Source organism: Hypanus sabinus, chromosome 17 (genome assembly GCF_030144855.1).
Source record: "Hypanus sabinus isolate sHypSab1 chromosome 17, sHypSab1.hap1, whole genome shotgun sequence".
NCBI classification, from domain to species: domain Eukaryota; kingdom Metazoa; phylum Chordata; class Chondrichthyes; order Myliobatiformes; family Dasyatidae; genus Hypanus; species Hypanus sabinus.
In genome coordinates, this window is record NC_082722.1 from 55,763,223 (window position 1) to 55,784,397 (window position 21,175).

General features: G+C 41.3%; 1 protein-coding gene across 2 annotated transcripts in view; it reads right to left on the reverse strand.

The window, feature by feature from the left end:
* Positions 1-21,175, reverse strand: part of zfhx3b (zinc finger homeobox 3b) — a 446,200-nt gene that overhangs the window by 312,295 nt on the left and 112,730 nt on the right. For both annotated transcript variants that reach the window (XM_059993123.1, XM_059993124.1), the window contains exon 2: positions 2,692-5,387. In XM_059993123.1, coding sequence (XP_059849106.1) covers positions 2,692-5,341 — 2,650 coding nt within the window. In that variant the 5' untranslated portion in view covers positions 5,342-5,387. The remainder of the gene's footprint in view (positions 1-2,691; positions 5,388-21,175) is intronic.

A 21,175-nucleotide genomic window follows, 5' to 3' on the forward strand; every position in this document is an offset into this window, starting at 1 on the left:
CAGACATTCTGTTTGCTCCACCCTCCACCCCCATCTCGCCACAACTGAAATATACTTGCTATCTTACTTATAACAACACAGAAGATCATCAGATCTGAGTCACGGCATAGTAGAGCAATCTCATCAGTTTCATTCTCCATATTTCCTTATAACTCTGCAAATTATTCTTTCACATGCCCATCAACTCTTCTTTAATTCTTTCCCCATGTAATTACACCAAAGGATAATTTGAAAAAAAAATTAAACTATAGCATGCCTCTGGGATGCAGGAAGAAACTGGAGCACTCAGTGAAAACCAACACAATAAAAGTGAAAACGTACCAACTCCAAACCCATTGAATGGTTCTTAACCCCTCCGTCACTATGTCACTCATTGTGACACAAGATTCTAAAATTTCCTGATTCTGATTAAAGTTCATTAACCTGAAATATGAACTCTTGTTTTTTTCTCTCCATAGTTGCTGCCTGACTGGCTGAGTATTTCTAGCATTTTAATTTTTTTTACATTTCTGTGTTGGAGATTTTGCTTTTCATTAATGACAAATATACTGACAAGGATGTCTAGATAAATTTTCAGTCCTGTGATTTTTAAATGCTAATACTCGCCCACAGACCAGTATAAGAGAAAAGTGTGTCAGATCTCTAATATCCCAGCTGTACTTGGAAATTTAGTTACTTTGGGCTCTTGTTAAATGTAGATGCAATTTTTTTAAAAAGTTAATGATATAAAGGGATAGCATGGAATTGGCGAAGATGTTCAAGATAATGATAATTCAACAAAATATGCAGAGAAAGTCTTCTATGAGAGGAACATTTTCTTTTCCCATAGCAGCTCATGAGGCAAATACAAAATCTTGTAATTCTCTCAGACATTTTTTTTTAAATCCTTAAGAGAGGAATACTAACATAACAAGGAGGTGAAACACACTACGTAGAATTATACATTCACAGAAGGTAAACTATGCTGTATTGAAACGTGCTGTAAAGCCCTTTGTCTGTTTAGTTATTTACTATTTTTATTTAGAGATACAATGCAGAACAGGCCTTTGGGCCCAATGAACCACATCGCCTAGCAACCCAACTATTTAACCATAGCCTAATCACAAGAAAATTTACAATGACCATTTAACCTATAAACAGGTACATCTTTGGAATGTGGGAGGAAACTGGAGAACCCAGAGGAATCCATGCATTCCCAAGGAAGAACATACAAACTTTATACAGAGGATGTCAGAATTGAACTCTGAACTCTGACATCCCGAGCTCTAATAGGGTTTCGCTAACTGCTACGTTACCATGGCAGCCCATATGCATATCCAAGGGGTTAAAATTATTAAAACGTAAACAAACAACAGTGACAATGGAACAGGCTGCAGTGGGCTGTTCAAGTTACTTTTTCTTTGAAAGCTCACACACGAGTATTTTATTTACTGACAGGCCAACTCCAACCATTCTCCATTCTTCATAAATATTGAAAAATACCAAAGTATAGGGATGTACTTTCTCAATATTTGCAGACACATATAAATATCTGGTTGGTCTTTTTTCAGTCAAACTTTTCATGTTCATATAAAACAGTCATTATACATCTGGAACAGCACTGGGTTGACACAGACTGAGGCCCGCTAACTGGTGAATGTACTTTCACCCAGGAAAAGCTGTTGAATGGCATCAATTACAGTCTTGTGCCATAAATTATTCAAACTCAAATTACATGGCATTGTAAAAGTGGATTAGAGCCTGTAGATCAGGTTCATCTCTGATTGGTAGGGCTGGGATTGTTTGCTCAAGGCTACTATCTAAACAGGTCAAAGAGACGCAAAGACCCTTAATAGAATGGCTTCTAATTATTATACTGCATCAATAATCTTTCATTACCAACTCATTCCATTTTATACCTATGCAGATGAAACATGTAAAGATGAAATCCTCACCTCCAACCACTCCACCTCCTTTTACACGTTACTGAGAACTCTCCTAACTAACTTAGCAAGTGAAACATGAATGTTGCTTTTTAAATAATATACAAAATACAGTGCCACCCAGCCTCATAATCAAATTTCACATTAAAATTAATGGGCAACTTGTTGATAAAGGAAAGTCAGCCTAACTTACTGGAGACAGTTTAGGAGAAAATCTCAGTTACATTACAAAAACTGGTTTCAACGTTTTTCTAGAGCAACAGCTTTTGATGTCACCTTTAAAACATGATAGTTTTTTTAAAAACACCTTTGTTATTTTCACTTTATTTCCTGTCTGTCTATCTGGCCAATTTAGATTAAACTGTTAAACTGTACAACAGAGGTCAACGTATCCCTTTATAAGACTGATTTTGGTTTACATCACCGCTATTCATTTACTGACCATAACATCTCATGTTTTTTTGAGAAGTGCAGTATCTTACTTCAGTCTGAATTTATACTGTATAAATTAAAATGCAAGCACGGACACGTTCTAGAACAGTTATCACAAGAAAAACTTAGGAAACTTGCTCAATTCAAGGACAAAGCCTATCAAACCAAATGTTCACTTCTCAGTGAAAACAACCATCTGATAGCTTCACTCTCTGTAGTTCGTAAACAGGTGCTTGAAAAGCATTTCCTGAGCAATTGAAACAGATGTATTTATATATCAATAGTCATAAAAAATTAAGTGGAAAATACTTGAAATAATGAAGTTATTATCTATTACCTAGTGCAGGTGCAAGTGTTGATACTGCATTTGTTGGGTCCATTTGGAATCCACCCAGCATAAACTGTGTGTCAGTTGCATTTTCCAGCTTCAGGCCCGGGAGGTTCATGTTCTGGGCCAGGTAGTACTGGTAAAGCTCGGCCTCTGCCGGTGCCAGGTTGCTCAGGCCTAAGTGTCTGTTGTGCTGCATCTGGTTCATGTTCTGCTGCAGCAGCATCATGTTGTGCATGTGCTTCTCGCTGGTCATGTGAATGCGCAAGTTCCTGGCCACGTTCGTCTCATAGTCACACACCTCGCACCGCCACGTGGGCTTGGTTTTTGGTTTGGTGGGCGAGGAGGCCCCGCACGAGCTCATGCTGGCAGCAGCGGCCGCCGCGGCAGCCACCGCCGCCCCAGCAGAGTGGCTGAACACTTGGTCACCTCCGCCGTTCTGCAAGTTCTGCATGTTATTGAGATGCTTGTCGGACTGCATATGAATACTGAGATTGCCTTTGGTTGTAGTGGAGTAGTTACACACCTCACATCGGAAAGGCTTGTAACCACACGTATAGCTCTCGCCCCGGGCTAACCGAGGGTGAGGTTGCCCAGATTTGCAATACGCACACGTGCCGCCGGATTCGGGGTGCTTTTCCTTCATGTGGGCCTCCAGCGTCTGCTGGTACTTGTAGTGCCAGTTGCACTTTGGACACTTCAAGGTCTTGCACGAGTTCCGAGAATGCATCATGGTCATGTGCCCGCCAAGGGACCGGGAGGACCCCAGGACCGTGTCGCACTTCGGACACTCAACGGTGCTTCCAGATGAGCATTCCCCACCCCCCAGGTTGCAGGGAGTGCTGGCGTGCTGGTGATGGGAGGCGTAGTTCCCTTCCTCGCCATCGACAGGTTCATTTGGTTCAGGAGCTGTGGCACTGTCTTTATTGGCACTTTCATCTACAAAGTCCGTCCTATTACTCTCAGTATTACCGACACAGCTGTCGCCGCTCACACTGTCGTTTGACAAGCTCACTGCATTCCTCCCATTTGCACCATCGAAAACAACAAAGGAAGAAGTAGAAGAAGAAGAGGTGCCCCTCGGAGAAGGGTTCAGCACATTAGGCATTAAAGGAGATTTAGAAATGCTTTGGTTTGAGAGAGTGAGTTCCTTGTTGCTACATGCATCAGCCTCAGGGTCTTCCTGGGGCTCATCATCATCCTCATCTGACTCGTTTGGGAACAGTTCTTTGCACTCCTCATCTTCCTCTGCTTGCTCAGCAGAGTCCGCCTTTTCCATGAGGCTACTGTCAGCGCTAAACTCTCCACTGGCTTTTTTCTTCTCGATTTCCATCCCCAAATCCTTGCTCTCTGACGTTTTGGTCGGCCCGGAAGCAAGGTGGCCCAGAGGGACTGAGGTAATTGGGGTCTTTAGGGCTGAGCTCGTCAACCCTCCAAGATTCAACAGAGCACTTTGTGCCAGCGGGATTGAATGAGGCTGCTCAGATGCACTCGCATTACTTTCAGAGTCTTTTAATAAAGCCAAACCAGCCTGGACGGCCTCATCACCATCAACATGGATTCCACTGAAAGTACCGTAGAAATTCTGACCAGGGCCAATGAGGTTAGCTGTGGAAACTAAAGGGTTTTGAAAGTTTTTGTTTTTTGGTTCCAGAAAGCTTATAAGAGGTTCCTTGTCTTTGCCTATCCCTTGGACGATAGCAGACACGTTCTTATTACTTAAGAGCTTGTGCTCCTCTTCACTAAGGGTCATTCGGTGGTCATGCACAGCATGCGTTACAAATGACCTCACATATCCAAAAGACAACTTGCACAAAAAACACATTAAAATCGGCTTTCGTTTGCCATAGAGCACGAAACTGTCAAACTTAGATAAGTCCACATTGTTAGGGACATCTTTGGATACACAAGAGTTTTTGGCAGAGCCATCACTGTTCAGGTAATCCTTGTTGCTTTTGTGTCGCACATCAAAAACACGGAAGGTGTGCAAGACAGGACTGATGCCTGTCAGTGCTGAGGTATTTGGGAATGCCTGGTCAGAACCAAACCACTTCCCAAAAGATGAGGCTATGTGAAAAGTGTTGATGATCTGTGGATAGACAGAAACGGATGCTGCAGAGGTGGACTCCCCTTGCTTATTCCCAGCGTTGGACATAGAGTTCATGAACAATGCTGGGAGAACACTACTGCCACTGGACCCTCCAGATTGGATACTTTGCATTAACTGGTTCACATTCTCTACAATGTAGGCAGAGCCATCTGGCTGATAGACAATCTCCCCAACCAGGTTCTCCACATCGCTCTCCTCTGCCTCGCTCATTTCACTGTCACTTTCCTCCTGGAGGAGCTGAGGGTGCGAGTTCGGGCAATGGTGTTCCATGTACTTTTGTAAACTTGAGAAAGAGGATGAACACTCGTTGCAGCTGATCTCCTTGGTAGACAATGTGCTGTGTGGAACAACAGCTGCCGCAGCAGTCTCTGAGCTGCACTCGTCGAAGGGTGACCTTAGGTTCTCACACGGGATGCAGTTCTCTTGTGCAGACTCCATTGAACCAACTTTATCAGAGACCTGGGGGTTGGATTCAGTCCATTCCTGATGCTGGGAGGTGCTACACCCATCCTCTTGCCCAGTGATGGTAGGGGAGTCACAGGTTTCCATAGTGATGACTACATGGGCGTTTCATTGCATCCAGTCGGGCAGGGGCCTAAAAATTGAAACAAAACAGTAAGTGCCTTGCATAAAGAAATAAACTCTTACATCTGACATTTCACTAATAAATACTTCATAACAAATTGGCCCTTAAGAGTAGTATACCCCTTCTACGTTTTTCCCAGAAAGAAAATGGAGTATCTACAAAATTAACACTCCATAAAATCTGAAAGTGTGAATCACTGCTGGCAACTCAAGTAGACAAAGACTTAACTATTCCATATGAAATTTCTCTGCCCACTTTTTTCGCAGGGGTGTGAACTCCTTTCGTAAATCACTCAGCACTGGAGTTAGAAGACCAGTCAGCAGAATGTCATAAGATTGTGTCAAATCCTCACCCACTAATGGTGCGAGTGATTTCCAAGCACATAGGAACCAGAATCATTCCTGAACTGTTTCTTCAGAGCACCTCCAAAAATCAATAGAAACTCCACATAAAGAACCAATAGTACAGCATAGCCGCCAGACTCTGAGGACCATTCGTTATAGCAGCAGTTCTTGGGCTTGTGAGGAGAAAGTGAGAAGGAAGATACCTTGTGTGTTGCAGTCCTGCATTTAAACTACATATTTGCGCACACCATATGTTAAAATTGTTTTTCTCTGTGTATAGTCCGGTTGCATAGTGTTAAGTTACTGTTGGACTGATATTCAAAAGCCTGGACTATTGCTCTGCAGACATGAACTTGAATCCTATTATGGCATCCGGGAAATTTAAATTCTAGCAAACAAATAAAATGTGGAATAATCTGTTAGTATGAAAATAATGAATGTTTTAAAAACCCATTTGACTCATTAATGTCCTACAGGGAAGTAAATCTGCCATCCTCACTTGGTCTGGCTTACATCTGACTTCAGATCCGTTAGTGTGCTGACTCTGAACTGTTTCCTCACTTTAGGGGCAATTAGGGGAGGATACTAAGTGCCAACATTGCCTGCAATGTCCATATTCTCCATTCTCAATCCTAAACTATAGTGATCAGTTTGGAGATGCAGTGTGAAACAGATCTTCCCATTCCAACAAGCCGTACCAACAACCTGTCTATATTAACAGCAGCCTAATCCCAGGACAGTTTATAATTGAAACCCACACAGACACAGGGAGAATGTATAAACTCTTTACAGACAGCGACGGAATGAAACTCCAAACTCTGACCCCCAACTGTAACAGCGTTTGCACTAGCTGCTACACTACAGTGGAACCCCCGTGTTGTTACATCCTCATCTTTGAACCGACAAAGAGTTTTGAGACGATTGAAAAGCAGAGAGGTTAAATGGTTTCTAACATTTTCCAGAAGCACAAACCAACAACATGCATCTCTCAGTAAAGAATAGTGATTTTTGCTTCAATATTAAAGGGGGAGGATGGGGAAGTCATTTACAATTTTCAAATTTCCAAGTTTGCGTGGTCTTTTACCTGTTAATTACAGAAAATTGCAAGGCAACAGAAATACTTCTGTGCAACCTGGATATAAATGATGTAACTGAGCTTTAGTGTCACTGAAAATGCTACAGCCATTACTGATCAGCAGTGGGCTGGGACTGCTGGACCCTTCTTCACCAACTGACAGTGTGATGAACTAGTGAAGCAAACATTTACTTAACCCAAGTTCAATCAATATACTTTATTCACAAAATTTCCACTCTGGAAACCAGTCCAGCAGGCAACTGGCTGAAGGCTAGGTACGTCTGAAGCATTCTGAGCACATCGCTCTCCAAAATGAGATTATTTAAAAAAAACAACAGAGCAAGTATCGCTAATGCAATTACCAATGTTTTTTACAGTCTAAAGTGGATTGTCTGTAGTTCTATCTTGCAACAGAACTGGAACAGTAATACTGTTTGCCCACAGTGCTTTACTTTGACTGACATCTGCTCAGTTACAAGTGCCTAAAATGTCACTAATTATAAATGAGATTTATAGTGCGTGCATTCAGTGCCATGTATGACATTGCAGCTTTCATAGAAGGTGAATATTCTATAGCAATCATTTAAATGAAGCCACAGAAGATTTCAAAGGCATCAGCAATTTCCTAAACTGTTGGAGTTGAATAACATTAACTCTTCTCGGCCGTAGCAGATGAACAAAATTGCAACTACATAGCTTTTAATATGAATTCTGAATGTTTTAAACTGCTAATGAATGCATTGGATCTGATATTTAATTTGGTGTTCAGGTTCTTCAGCCAATGGGATAAATCAGGAAGTATTCTACTTTGGTTGGTGTAACTTTGGCAATGACATCTGAAGGGCCCTCTTCTTCAAATGAGATTGAAAGGATCTTTCACATCCTTCCAATCAGACAGTATTGCTGTGCAGAATTTTCAGAAGGTGGTATCTCTGACACCATGCACTAGATCTAGATTTGAGGTGGCATCAATGAATTCTGGAATTCACAGTAATGATGTATATAAGGAGGCCAAAATTATCATGGATTTTGTGTTTATCCTGCTTAAAACTAGTTCCTTTATTCTGAATCCCTTTCCTTTCCCATATGCTTCTCCCTCATATATTTGTCCATGTTGGTAATGGAACTGCATCAACCTTCTACTGAGCAATGCTAAGACCATGTAATCTGTAAAGGAGTTTCTTCTTGTCATACACCTTTTGCCTATGTATTGAAGCTTCAGCTTTCAGGAACCAATTTGCTTTCACTACTCCATTTAAGCATCTCCAACAAATCTCCTCTGAATTTTCTCAGCTGTCAGAAGTACAATCCGTATTTCTCCAGACTATCTACTGATTTATCTATAACCGTTCATCCAGGAACTATTCCAGTAAATTTATCTTGTACCTTCTTCAAAGCCTTCTGTTCTTCCTGGTGGGCAGTGGAGAATTTGAAACTGCGAGGGGTGACTGATTAATGTGTGGTCTAAGGTAGAAGGAGTCAATTTTAGAAAACCTAGCACATTTATTTTTCACATTTACACAATTAGTCCAGCAGTCGTGGAGCATACGGATCTTGGACCTCCAGAAAGTGCCCACAGAAGGGTGATTGATAAGTTCATGGCCTAAGGTAGAAGGAGATGAGTTATACAGCTCTCGTTACACGCACGTGCAGTTCAACTCTTTGAGTGATGATGTAGAAAGTTTGGTTAATAACTCATCAGGGGTGATTGATAAGTTTGTGGCCTAAGGTAGAAGGAGATGAGTTATTAACTTCAAACTTACTGCATAATCACTCAAAGAGTTGAACTGCATGTGCCTGTAACCAGAGCTGTGTAACTCATCTCCTTCTACCCTAGTCCAGCGGTTGTGGAGCATACAGATCTTAGACCTCTAGAAAGTGTCCACAGCAGGGATAATTGATAAGTTTGTGGACTAAGTGTGTAAATGTAGGAGGGGACCATGTTGAAAAATAAATGTGCTAGGTTTTCTAAAATTGACACTTTCTACATTATGCCACAAATTTATCAATCACCCCTTGTATATTGGAATTGCAGTTCAACCAGTAAATTTCTATACCTTTATCAGGAATACCTAATAAATACTATGTATCACAAACATGAGAAATTCTGCAGATGCTGAACATCCAAAACAACACACTAAAAATGCTGGAGGAATTCAGCAGGTCAGGCAGCATCTATGGAAATGAATACTGGTTGGTATTTTGGGCCAAGACCCTTCTTCAAGACAGGAAAGGAAGGGGGACGATGCTAGAGTAAAAAGGTGGAGAGAGGGGAGGAAGGATAGCTAGAAGGTGATAGTTGAAGCCAGGTGGATAGGACAGGTATAGAGCTGGAGAGGAAGGAATCTGATAGAAAGGGAGAGTGGATAATAGGAGAGAGGGAACAAGAATGGACCTAGGGGGAGGTGATAGGCAGGTGAGAAGAGGTGTGAGGCCAGAGTGGGGAAAAGAGGAGGGGAGGGAGAGGGATTTTTTTTAACCAGAAGGATAATCATGCCATCAAGTTGGAGCCTACCCAGACAGAAATGATCCTCCATCCTGAGGGTGGCCTCATCGTGGCAGGGACCAACGTGTCAGAACAGAAAGTGGCAGGCCACACCGAGAGCATTGGACACAACAGGCGAGCACAGCAGAGTCGCTGGTGAATTGTTGCCTCACCTGGAGGGAGTGTTTGGGGCCTACCTACACAGGTCTGTGCACAACCACAACCAGGATACCGTTCTTGTATCTGCTGAGGTATTATGCGATTATTACCTCTTCTCACTGTTCTCACTAAAATGTTTCATGTTATATTATTCTGACCTGAATTCCATCTGCCAGGTACTTTGTTGTTCTACAAGGCAGTTTATATCCCTTTGAAGTTTTCTTCACTACATTTACATATCTTCTGTTCTCTGCAAATTTAAAAAGCCAAGTCATTAACGCACATCAAAACCAAAGCATTCCTAGGACTGAATCTTATAGTAGGCGAATTGAATTGAAAAAACAACTCCCCGTTTTCCATCGAATGAAGGGTTTGTATTTGTGCTTCTACCACATTTTTTATAGCATGAACTTCAGTTTTGCCAACAATCTGAATGAGGAGAACATGACCAAAAGCCTTTAAAGTCTTTAATTATTTACTGCAGAAAGATTCCGAACAGCTGCAGGAAGAACACAATGCAGCCAATATCAGTAACGTTTTGTTGGTTCAAATGTTACTGAGGTTTATCATTCTGGACTTAGTATTTCAAAAACTCAAAACATTATATTCATTTATTAAATCCAGTTGAACTAATGGAAGTCCTTGACACCCCACAAGTAAAGTGCATTCAATAAAATAGAGAACTTAGAGGAAAAGGACATGCCAGAGTACAGTGGAGTTTGTGTGTGGGAAATCCTGTGTCAAGAATTTGATTGAGTTTTTTTTGAAGAAGTAACCAAGAATATTAATCACAGCAGGGCAGCAGACATTGTCTATAGATGGGCTTGAGCAAGGCCTTGGGCATGGTAGCTTGGCCAAGAAAGTTAGAACACATTGAATCTAGAGTCATCTTATCAAGTGGACATGAAATGGACCTGGTGGAAGGAGTTGTTTTCATATACGAGGTCTTTGACGCGACATGTGCCACAGCGATCAATGGTGGGTCCATTGTTGTTTGCAATCTTTGTTAAAAGTTAAGGTGAGAAAGTAGCCAGCATGGTTAGTAATCAGGCAGATGTCATGAAAATTAGTGGTAAAGTGGACAGTAAAGGTTATCTAAGACTATAAAGGATCAAGATCAATTGGGAACATGAGACAAGGAAAGGCAGGTGGAATTTAGCTTGGAGAAGTGTGAAGTATTGACTTGGCAAGTTAAACCAGGGCAGGATTCACACTGTAAACAGCGGGGCCTTGGAGAGAGTTGCAGAATAGTGAACCTAGAGGTACAAGTCCATACTGTAGTTCCCTGAAAGTGACAACACAGGCAGAGAGGGATTTTTCAAAGAGGACCACATCAGAAAGAAGAGATCTATCCCGCTTCTCATCACTGTAATTTACACCTGTATTTCATTGTGTTCAACGTTTATGAAACTGGAAACTTTGAGGAACTTTGCAAACTCGATATGCAGCCAGTCAATACCATTAAAAAGCTTAAACTAACCGGCACATGTGAATTGATTCTAAAATTCATGTGAACTCAAAAATGTTTTAAATTTCTATTTCTGTTGTCCAAAGAAAACTTTCACACTGTCCTGAAAGAAGCCCAAGTTCTTTTTCAAATTCAAATCCTACCAATGTAAAAGAGCTGGCCGTATCACATACTAATATTATGAATTATTAAATTATATCTATTTCATGAAGTGTGAATAACATTAAGTTTTTCTTGTCTTAATACACTACATGTTATCTATATTTTAATACTCCTCTAATGTTCATCAACTGTGGACAAAAATGTTTTAAAGATTTTACTTGCTACCACACCAGCCATCTGAGAGTTAATAACCTTATTGAATAATCAATGCCATAAATGGTTCTCAATTTACAGGAAAACGTGCTCTGCTAGGACAGCTATTGATAAACTGGCATGTCTTTGATTTTGCACTGGGATCTAGTTTACTGAAACTAAGTACAGCACTTCTGAGGTAGAATTGGCATAATATTTCGCAGAGATTAACAGATCATATTTAAAAGCCCTTCTTTTTTTTATCTGTTATTCTGTAAATTGTCCAAAACTGGGATTACAGACCTCACCAGCAAGGTTATCTACCACTTTACTCACTATTCCCACTTCCTTTCCTCTGACAACATCAACTCCAGTTGAAGTATGGTTGCAAATATGCTGGCCTGCTTTTAGTGCCTGTTCCTTATGAATAATGCAGACAGTGAGTTTCATAGGATACCGAATGAGGCAGGGACACCACATCTGTGACAAAATCTGTTTTCATCCTACATCCACACTACCAGTGAACTCTCCACTTGGCACTGAGCAGCAGAAAAAAAATTGGACACCTCTCCATGACTTAGAGCATTTTCTGAAGAAAATGTTTAATTTTTTTTCAGCCAATTTAACTGAAAGTGGCACACATTCATGATCTCCATTTCACTTAGCCTCCACTGACAGAATCTAAAATGGCTTTGATTAGGGGAAAAAATCGTACCTGTGCAAGCTCCAGTGTCACTGGAGGCAGGTGACATTCATAACAGGTCTGAAGAAAGCACCATCAAAAAGGAAATGGTTTTAGTTCAATGTGTAAAAGTCACTCTGCCATACAGTATGCAACTTAACTTTTAAACTTGAATTTCTTGTTCCACAGCTGTGGATGGCAATACTTATTTACTGCCTTTCCCTATCTGCCCTGAAATGAAAAAGGCAGTTAGGAGTTAACCATATTGTCGAGTCCAGAGGCCCGACTGCAGACCAGACCAGGTATGGATAACAGATGGTAAAAACTACACAGGTTTTTAAGACAGTCTGAGAGTTTCATGCTTATCATTGCTTAGACTAGCTTTAATTCCAGATTTAATTAATTACTTGAATTTAAATTTCCCAAATGCCATGATGAAATTCAAACTTGTCTCTTGGGAATAATGGGCTGGAGCTCTGGCTAATACCTCCATAACTTAACCATTGCACTGCCATACCCCATGCACTCCAACAGCACCCTAAGCTTTGCCTTAAATCAACTGATGAGAGTGAGCACTGAATGTCACAGCATTCAGAGTTACAATTTTACAAAAAGTTCCTGTAAAAAGTCCTTGCACAAGTTTTACATCTTTGACTTGGATGTTCTAACTTGGTCCGAATGACTATTTCAATGCCATTATCCGGTCACTAAATACCATACTCCCACATATTTCTTCAAATGTCTTCCTCTTTTATGTCTTCGCTCAATATCCCTATGTCAGCTATGCTACTAGCTATGCAGATCTGAAATGGGTTGCATGAAGGGAGAAAGAAGAGATAAATAAACGGGTTGGAAATTGGTAGGAAATGACAGGCAGGGGTGGACTGAGAGAGAGGAAGAGACAGTAGAGAGGGGAGAGAGGAGAAATAGGAGAGAGGGAGGGGGAGGGGAGAGGGGAGAGGGGTGAGAGAGAGAGAGAGAGAGAGAGAGAAAGAGCATGGAAGTGGAGAGTGAGAGAGAGAAGAGAGAGAGAAAAAGAGTGGAGATATATACATTTAATATACCTTTTCCCTGTAAATCAACATCCTCTTTCAGGCTAAGTGAACTTCTCTTGAACTTGTCTAGAGAGATGAAGTCTCCTGTCCTGTTCTGTTGTAGTAGTATATGTAATTGTGCCCATATTCTTCTTTTAACGACTGTGTGAATGTATTTTGATTCAAATCCTGCCTGCTGGATACCACTGAAGTGGTAACGGAGGCTTCAGTCTGAAGTCTTCAGAAAGCACATCTTGACAGCACTCTCCGATTAAAGTTTGGAAAGAGAAGAGAACAGCTGCCAAACCTCATCCTGGGCAAAGTGACAACTTTCACTCAGTGGAAAAATGAGTGAAATCACAAATAACATAAATGAGAAAATAAACTTATATGATATTTCAAAAAGGCTACTTTTTGCAGTATGGGAATTAACACAAACTATGAACCATTTCCGAAATGGCATTGACTCTGAAAGTGATTTCTGCAAGTCCCCAATGGTTGTAAATCTCTGATGAACCACAGCTGACTTTGAACAAGCAAGAAGTAATCTGATGAGCAACACAGGCAAGATGCTGGAGGAACTCAGCAGACCCTTCATGGGCTCGGCCCGAAACATCGACATTGATGCTGCCTGGCCTGGTGAGTTCCTCCAGCATTTTGCATGTGTTGCTTTGGATTTCCAGCATCAGCAGATTTCCTTGTGTTAGTAATCTGCTTGCTATAACTCCAGGATAATCTATCTCTTCTATTTCCTCTTGCCCTATCTAGGAAGTACCTTGTTCAAACACCAGTCTATCTGCTGACATTTGCAATGAAGAATTCAACAGCAGGGCCGACTAAAGTGCAAACTGAAAAACAAATAACATTGTGAAGTCTGCCCATGTATTTGTTTGTGAGAATACCACTGCTGGCAGATAATGTCCAGAGGATAAAGAGGTGACATTAATGCACAAAGACTGATAAGAAATGCAAATCAAAATTACCATGTCTGATAGCACTATCCTGTCACCCCAGCATGACATCTAATTTTCACACAGTACGGTTTATCCTAATTACCTTCCTCCATAACACTGATTCCTGGTGATGGAGGATTGGTTTCTCAAGGCAAGGATGAGATAGAAACATAGAAAACCTACAGCACAATACAGTCCCTTTGGCCCACAATGCTGTGCTGAACATGTACTTACCTTAGAAATTACCGAGGGTTACCCACAGCCCTCCATTTTTCTAAGCTCCCTGTATCTATCCAGGAGTCTTTTAAAAGACCCTATCGTATCCGCCTCTACCACCGTCACTGGCAGCCTATTCCATGCACTCACCACTCTTCTGTACCTACTTCCAAGCACCTTAAAACTGTGCCCCCTCTCAACCCTGGTAAAAATCCTCTGACTATCCACACGATCAATGCCTCTTATCAACTTACACACTTCTATCAGGTCACCTCTCATTCTCTGCTGCTCCAAGGAGAAAAGGCCGAGTTCACTTGACCTGTTCTCATAAGGCATGCTCCCCATTCCAGGCAACATCCTTGAAAATCTCCTCTGCAGCCTTTCTATAGTTTCCACATCCTTCCTGTAGCGAGGTGACCAGAACTGAGCACAGTACTACAAGTGGGGTCTGACCAGGGTCCTATATAGCCTGTAATCTTACCACTCAGCTCCTAAGTTCAATTCCATGATTGATGAAGGCCAATGCACCATATGCCTTCTTAACCACACAGTCAACCTGTGCAGCAGCTTTTGACTGTCCTATGGACTCAGACCCCAAGATTCCTCTGATCCTTCCTACTGCCAAGAGTCTTACCAGTAATACTATATTCTGCCATCATATTTGACCTACCAAAATGAACCACTTCACACTTATCGAGGTTGAACTCCTTATGCCACTTATCAGCCCAGTTTTGCATCCTGTCGATGTCCTGCTGTAACCCCTGACAGCCCTCCACACTATCCACAACACCCCCAAACTTTGTGTCATCAGCAAATTTACTAACCCATCCCTCCACTTCCTTATCCAGGTCATTTATAAAAATCACGAAGAGAAGGGGTCCCAGAACAGATCCCTGAGGCACCCCATTGGTCACCACCCTCCATGTAGAATATGACCCATCTACAACCACTCTTTGCCTTCTGTTGGCAAGCCAGTTCTGGATCCACAAAGCAACGTCCCCTTGGATCCCATGCTTCCTTACTTTCTCAACAAGCCTTGCATGTGGTACCTTATCAAATGCCTTACTTTTATGCTAATCATTGCTCGCCAACTATTCCAATTGACAGTGCTTGGAAGCAGATGAAGTTAACTGTATTGCAAAGGAAGGCAGTCTGAGAACCACTAAAATTCAACTCTGCGGTGTTCCTAGGTTCCAGGCAGATCACAGTTAAACTGGGCTATCGAGGGGATATTTCTGAGGGTTCAAAACTATGATTTGGAGGTGATAAACTCACTTTTATGAGTTCAACGTGCCTATTTACTTCAGAATCAGAATCAGGCTTAACATTACTGGCATATGTTGTGAAATACGTTGCTTTGTGGCAGTAGGTCACTGCAGTACACAATAAAAACACTATAAACTTCAATAAATAATCAACATTAAATTAACAATCTAGTGCAAAAAGAAAGCAAAAAAAGAGGGGGGAAAAGTGAGGTTCATTGTCCATTCAGAAACCTGATGGGAGGGGAAGAAGCTGTTCCTGAATTATACAGACGAGACATCCTGCAGATGCTGGAAATCCGGAGCAGTATGCACAAAATGCCGGAGGAACTTCGCAGGTCAAGCAGCGTCTGTGGAAATGAATAAACGGTCGACATTTTGAGCTACGACCCTTCATCAGGACTGGAATGGAAGGGGGTGGGGGAAGATGCCAGAATGATCCTACAATATTGACTTCGTGCCTTCCTGTATCACCTCCTCTAAGGCAGCAATAAGAAGAGGGAATGTCCAAGGAGTGGGGGTCCGTACTAATGGATGCCGGCTTTTTGAGGCACTGCCTTCTGTATACGTCCTCGACCTGGGGAGGCTAGTGCCTGAGCTGGTTTAGTTTGCAAATTTCTACAGCTTTTTCCAATCCTGTGCAGCGGCCCCCCCATACCAGACGGTATGCAACCAGTTAGAATGCTCTCCACAGTACATCTCTAGAAATTTGCCATGTCTTTGGTGACAAACAGTCTCCCCAAACTCCTAATGAAATATAGACGCTGCTGTGCTAATTCTTGGTAGTTGCATTAATATGTTGGGCTCAGGACAGATCTTCAGAACTTAAAAGTGCCCACCCTTTCCACTGCTGATCCCTCAATAAGGACTGGTACGTGCTCCCTCAATGTCCCCTTCCCGGAGGTCATCATTCTGCACCAAAGAAATCTTTTGGAGGGGAAAAGGAAGCAGCCGCCTTCTGAAGTAAACAAATATAAGGCATTCCCAATGCCCCCCACCTTTCCACGATAGCCCAACTACTTCAACTTCCATAAAACCAAATTACAACCCCCCAGCTCCATCTGCAATAAATAGCACAACAGCCATGGACATACCAACTGACTGTGCTCAGAATCCATGCTAACAGTTTTGGTAAGTATAATAATTTTTAACCCATTTTCAGAGCTTTCTGCAATCTGTACTTCTTGCTGTGGGCTGTTTACAAGGTGTCGATATAATGCTGATTCAGCAGTTAACCTAAACCACTGTATTCCAATGATGTAATACTGTAGTAAGCTACACTGACAGCTTGAAATTTTGTCTTGCTTTCTTAAAGATGAAACCAACTTTCTGTAAGACCTAACTTCTCTGCACAGTGGCCTAACCAAATAAAAAGTGTGAATTTTGGGCTAAATTAAGTAAAATTTAAATACTTTACTACAGAGGACTGAGAGTGACTGCACATTTATGCTTTGATTTCAGTCTGTGTCCAACTTCAGTTCAACCTTAGTCAACTGTTTCCTTTGTCCAAACTTATAATGATATAAAGGCATTTATAACTCAATATATTAAATATATATATTACATTTTACAAGGTTACAAGGTAAAAGAAAATTTTTAAATGAAAATCTGGAGCCAACATGTTTTTGTTTCCAAGCCGAAAATTCAATTAAGAAAATCACAGGGTCTGACAGTTTTAACAAATAGAAACTTTCATTTTAGAGTTATTGAACAACAAAGCACAAAAAATAAGCCATTTGGCCCATCCCAGTGATTGAGTTCCCATCTATAACCAGCCTTGTTTACCGGTCATTGGTCTGTAACTCTCTATGCCTTAGAAATTAATTTTACTCATTTCTTAGAATGCCATGAATTGGCAAACTTGCTCCAGTTCAATACACTCTTTTTGCAGGTGAAGCCACAATAATGTTGGAAGAGATTGTCATGGTTGATCTATACATGAGTGAATATAAGCTGTATGCAAGGAAATGGAAGCGAGGCGAGTGGGCAGGAGTCTGTGCCAGGAAAAAAGCAAGCCCTGGCCGGCCAGCTCTCCCGTCCATTCTGCTCTCCAGTGTCGGCTTGCTGAGGGAATCAGGCCTGCAGTCCTCAGAGTCGCCTGATGCCGGTGGCCGGAGGTGGGGACGTCGTAAGTGGTGTGCGAGGAAGTGGAAGTGAGGCGAGCGGGCAGGAGTCTGTGCCAGGAGAAAAGCAAACCCTAGCCTGCCAACTCTCCCATCCATTCTGCTCTCCAATGGACATCAAATTGGACAAATTCTGTGGCAATTAAATACTCGGCGGGAGTACACAAACAGACGGAACACCATTCAGCTGTTTATTTATGTAACAGATTTCCCCCAAGCCATCGGACTACCAACCTCCTGCCCTCTGCTGTGCCTATTGTCTTGTTTATTATTTATTGTAATCCCTGCACTGTTCTGTGTACTTTATGCAGTCCTGGGTAGGTCTGTAATCTAGTGTAGTTTTTGTGTTGGTTTACGTAGTTCAGTGTAGTTCTTGTATTGTTCATGTAGCACCATAGTCCTGAAAACATTGTTAATGTGTACTGTACCAGCAGTTATGGTTGAAATGACAATAAAAAGTGACTTGACTTGGGGAAAAAAAATACATGCATGCAGAGACAGCTATTTCTTACACATAGGTGCCTTACTTACACTTCAGTGATGTCATGCCATAATAGAACTCTAGGCTAAGAATTCCTCCAGTAAATATGTGTAGTGACATTGTAAATGTGTTTGTGAAGATTTCCTCTCTTTGGCATCTCTCGCAGAGGCAAACACATATTCCAAAAGGATGTGTTTACAATTTCATTGCACAAGGTGACCACAGGAATCCTTACCCATCCAAGTTTGACAATCTAGAGTCTGTATGTTGTGTGGATTTGAAGGGAGAGGGGCTGGATTTATTCCTTCCTCCTCCGACTCCACAATACACCAGGGGAAAAAGGTGATTTCAATACAGTATATGTGTACATAAATACATTACAAAGTCAAACTTTGAAATCACTTTATCCTCTACTGGACATATGACATAGAGAAAGGAGGAAGAGCTTACTTCTACTCCTGGGCACGCTTAAGGGACTCCTGAAGTTCAAGCTGTGCACTGATATACTGAGGTAGCATTCAGACTGTAAACATCTGTACTTGGGTATGATGCTGAAAAACACACTCAGTTCATCATAATCTTTATTTCCATAAATATTTTTTATTAAAACCAGTGTTTTTTTTAAAACCAACACTGAATGCCTGTCACTAGCTTCTCAATCATGCAGTCATGTACTTGCTTTTCGAAATTTAAACACAAACAACACAGGAAGAGATCGTCCTTTCTGTGACTTTGAGGGTAATTTACTTGGGATATTTGGACTCAGGTTTAGATATGTTGTAGATAAGGCTGCCATCATGACTGCACAAATAAATGCACGAACACTTGGGCAATCTGACATTTTTTGCGTGATCACTCAGAGCAGCCATATTATCTTTAAGTAAGTGTTTTACTAATGCTAAGAATTGATCAGTGTATAAAATGCCCAGTGTGTTCCTCATGCACACATTTCTTCACTCTCAACATCACAGTGATATCAAACTCAACTCCACTCATTCAGGGCTCATGACGTTTCCACAACTGCAAACTGGAGAGACTTTAGGCTTTTCTAAAAGATATTGTAAGGCCAGTGCAATGACAACCCTTTCCAAGCTGTTGCTGACTGGTCAACCTAGAGTGGAAGCGAAAGGCCAGGCACATCAGAAGAAAGCAGCACACATCATCAGGGACCCGCACCATCCAGGCCATGCCATCTTCTCACTGCAGCCATTGGGAAGGAGGTACAGGAACCTCAGGTCCCACACTAACCGGTTCAGAAACAATTACTGCTCTTCCATCACTTGGCATGGATGACCTCACTCACCTCAACACTGAACTGATTCCTCAAGCCATGGACACACTTCCAAGGACTCTACACTTCATGTTCACAGTATTTAGTTATTTGTTTGTTTTTTTTATTTGTTTACTTACTTTTATTTGTTTTGTTCTTGCTCAGTTTGTCTTATTTTGCACATTGGTTGTTTATGTGCAATTTATCATTGATTCTGTTGTATTTCTTTGTTCTCCTGTGAATGCCTGCAAGAAAGTGAATCCCAGGGTGGCATATACATATTTGATAATGAATCTACTGTAAACTTTGAAGCCCACTCCTCCTCATATGTATACAATGCAAGTTCAATGTGCCCTGGAAAGTGGTCAGATTTTAAATATAGGCACGGCCCAGCTTCTCAACATGCTTCATTAGTACAAAAGTAAGATGGAAAGAGTAACTAAGTATAGCAGTAGAGACAGAAGAAGAAGCTGTCAAAGCCTAGGACAGATTATAATATCCAGATCTTGCTAGATAGTTTGATTGAATTTTGTGGAAATAAAGCAATGTCTACCAATATGAAGCACCTGACTTGAGAGATCAGAAATACAGATGGAACCTTACACTCTGAGGCATCTGGGTGCAAGTTTCCAATACCATCGCCCATTTAAAAATGATCAGGCATGAAATCAGGAATCAAATGATCCTGGACTCAGTGTAAAATGGGTGCAAGTGCAACAGAGACCATAGATTGAGTTATGTTCATTGTAACTGTCTCTGGACAGAGTTGCAGAATTGGAATTTTTTTTTTGCCTTCAAAATTAAATAAACACATACATGTCCTTGCCAGATCTTCAGCAACACTGAAGTGAACAAGGTTGGCTAGTGGAAGCTGTGCATCTATTTTCTTTGACCTGATCATTTTAGAGCAATGGTTCCCATCCTGGGGTCCATGGACCCCTTGTTTAATGGTATTGGACCATAGCATAAAAAAGGTTGGGGACCCCTGTGTTAAAGCATCTCATGGAAAGCTCACCAAATCAAATGGTTAGTAGGAACTTTTTGTATAGGATACCACAATGTATATTCAATTAAACTGAAAAGATCAGAACATGTAAATGATGAGAACTGTGTCCAAGTAATGCTTGACAGAGCACTTGCTGAGGATAATACTTCTAGTTATACAGTAAAAGGCATCACTGAAAAGCTTTTCAAGTTCATTAAGAGACTCGTAGCCTGAGGCACACTTAATCCTCGTTCGTGCGGCACTCCTAAACTGGCAGAAATTCCACTTCATGCCACTTATACTTTCTGTAGATTAAAAGATTGCATTAAGTGCAAATGCTCGTGAATAAGGAGTCTGTTAACACAAACACAAACTGCATATAGACACCATCCTCGGTACCTACTTTATGTATCTACAATGCATTTAAACTTGCGTCTGAACTCTCTACTCTTCATTAATGTGATGCGGCGTTGCTAACATTTTACAATCATTTTCCTTTTTGGGGATCCAACACTTGACTACTTTTCACTTAAAAAAGGGGAGCCTTTTATGAAAATTCTATTTAGCGATTGGAAAAGCTTTCACATGGTTAGCACCAATCTGGTTTTTCTTTTGCATTCAATGAGCCACTGAGCATATATCGTAGTTCTATCCCCCCCGAGAACGAAAGTGGGATTTGATGTTCTGAACAGAAATATGAACTATCCTCATCCCAACATGCAGTAACCCTGCCAAATGCCAAGAATGCAGAAAAAAAATGATGAATTGCCTCCAACAATACTGTGTCCTGCTCAAACAGTGACGGCATGATGGTTTATTTTAAGAAATTAACAGCAGCCCATTAAAATTCTCCATTCTCAGTGTGTCTTATTTTCCCCCAGGGGTAACTTTACAGAAGAATTTCCTAAGCTGCTTCGCACTAAGCATTTGCTTGAAACCCCTCTCTTGCTTTTCAGTCAATACAGG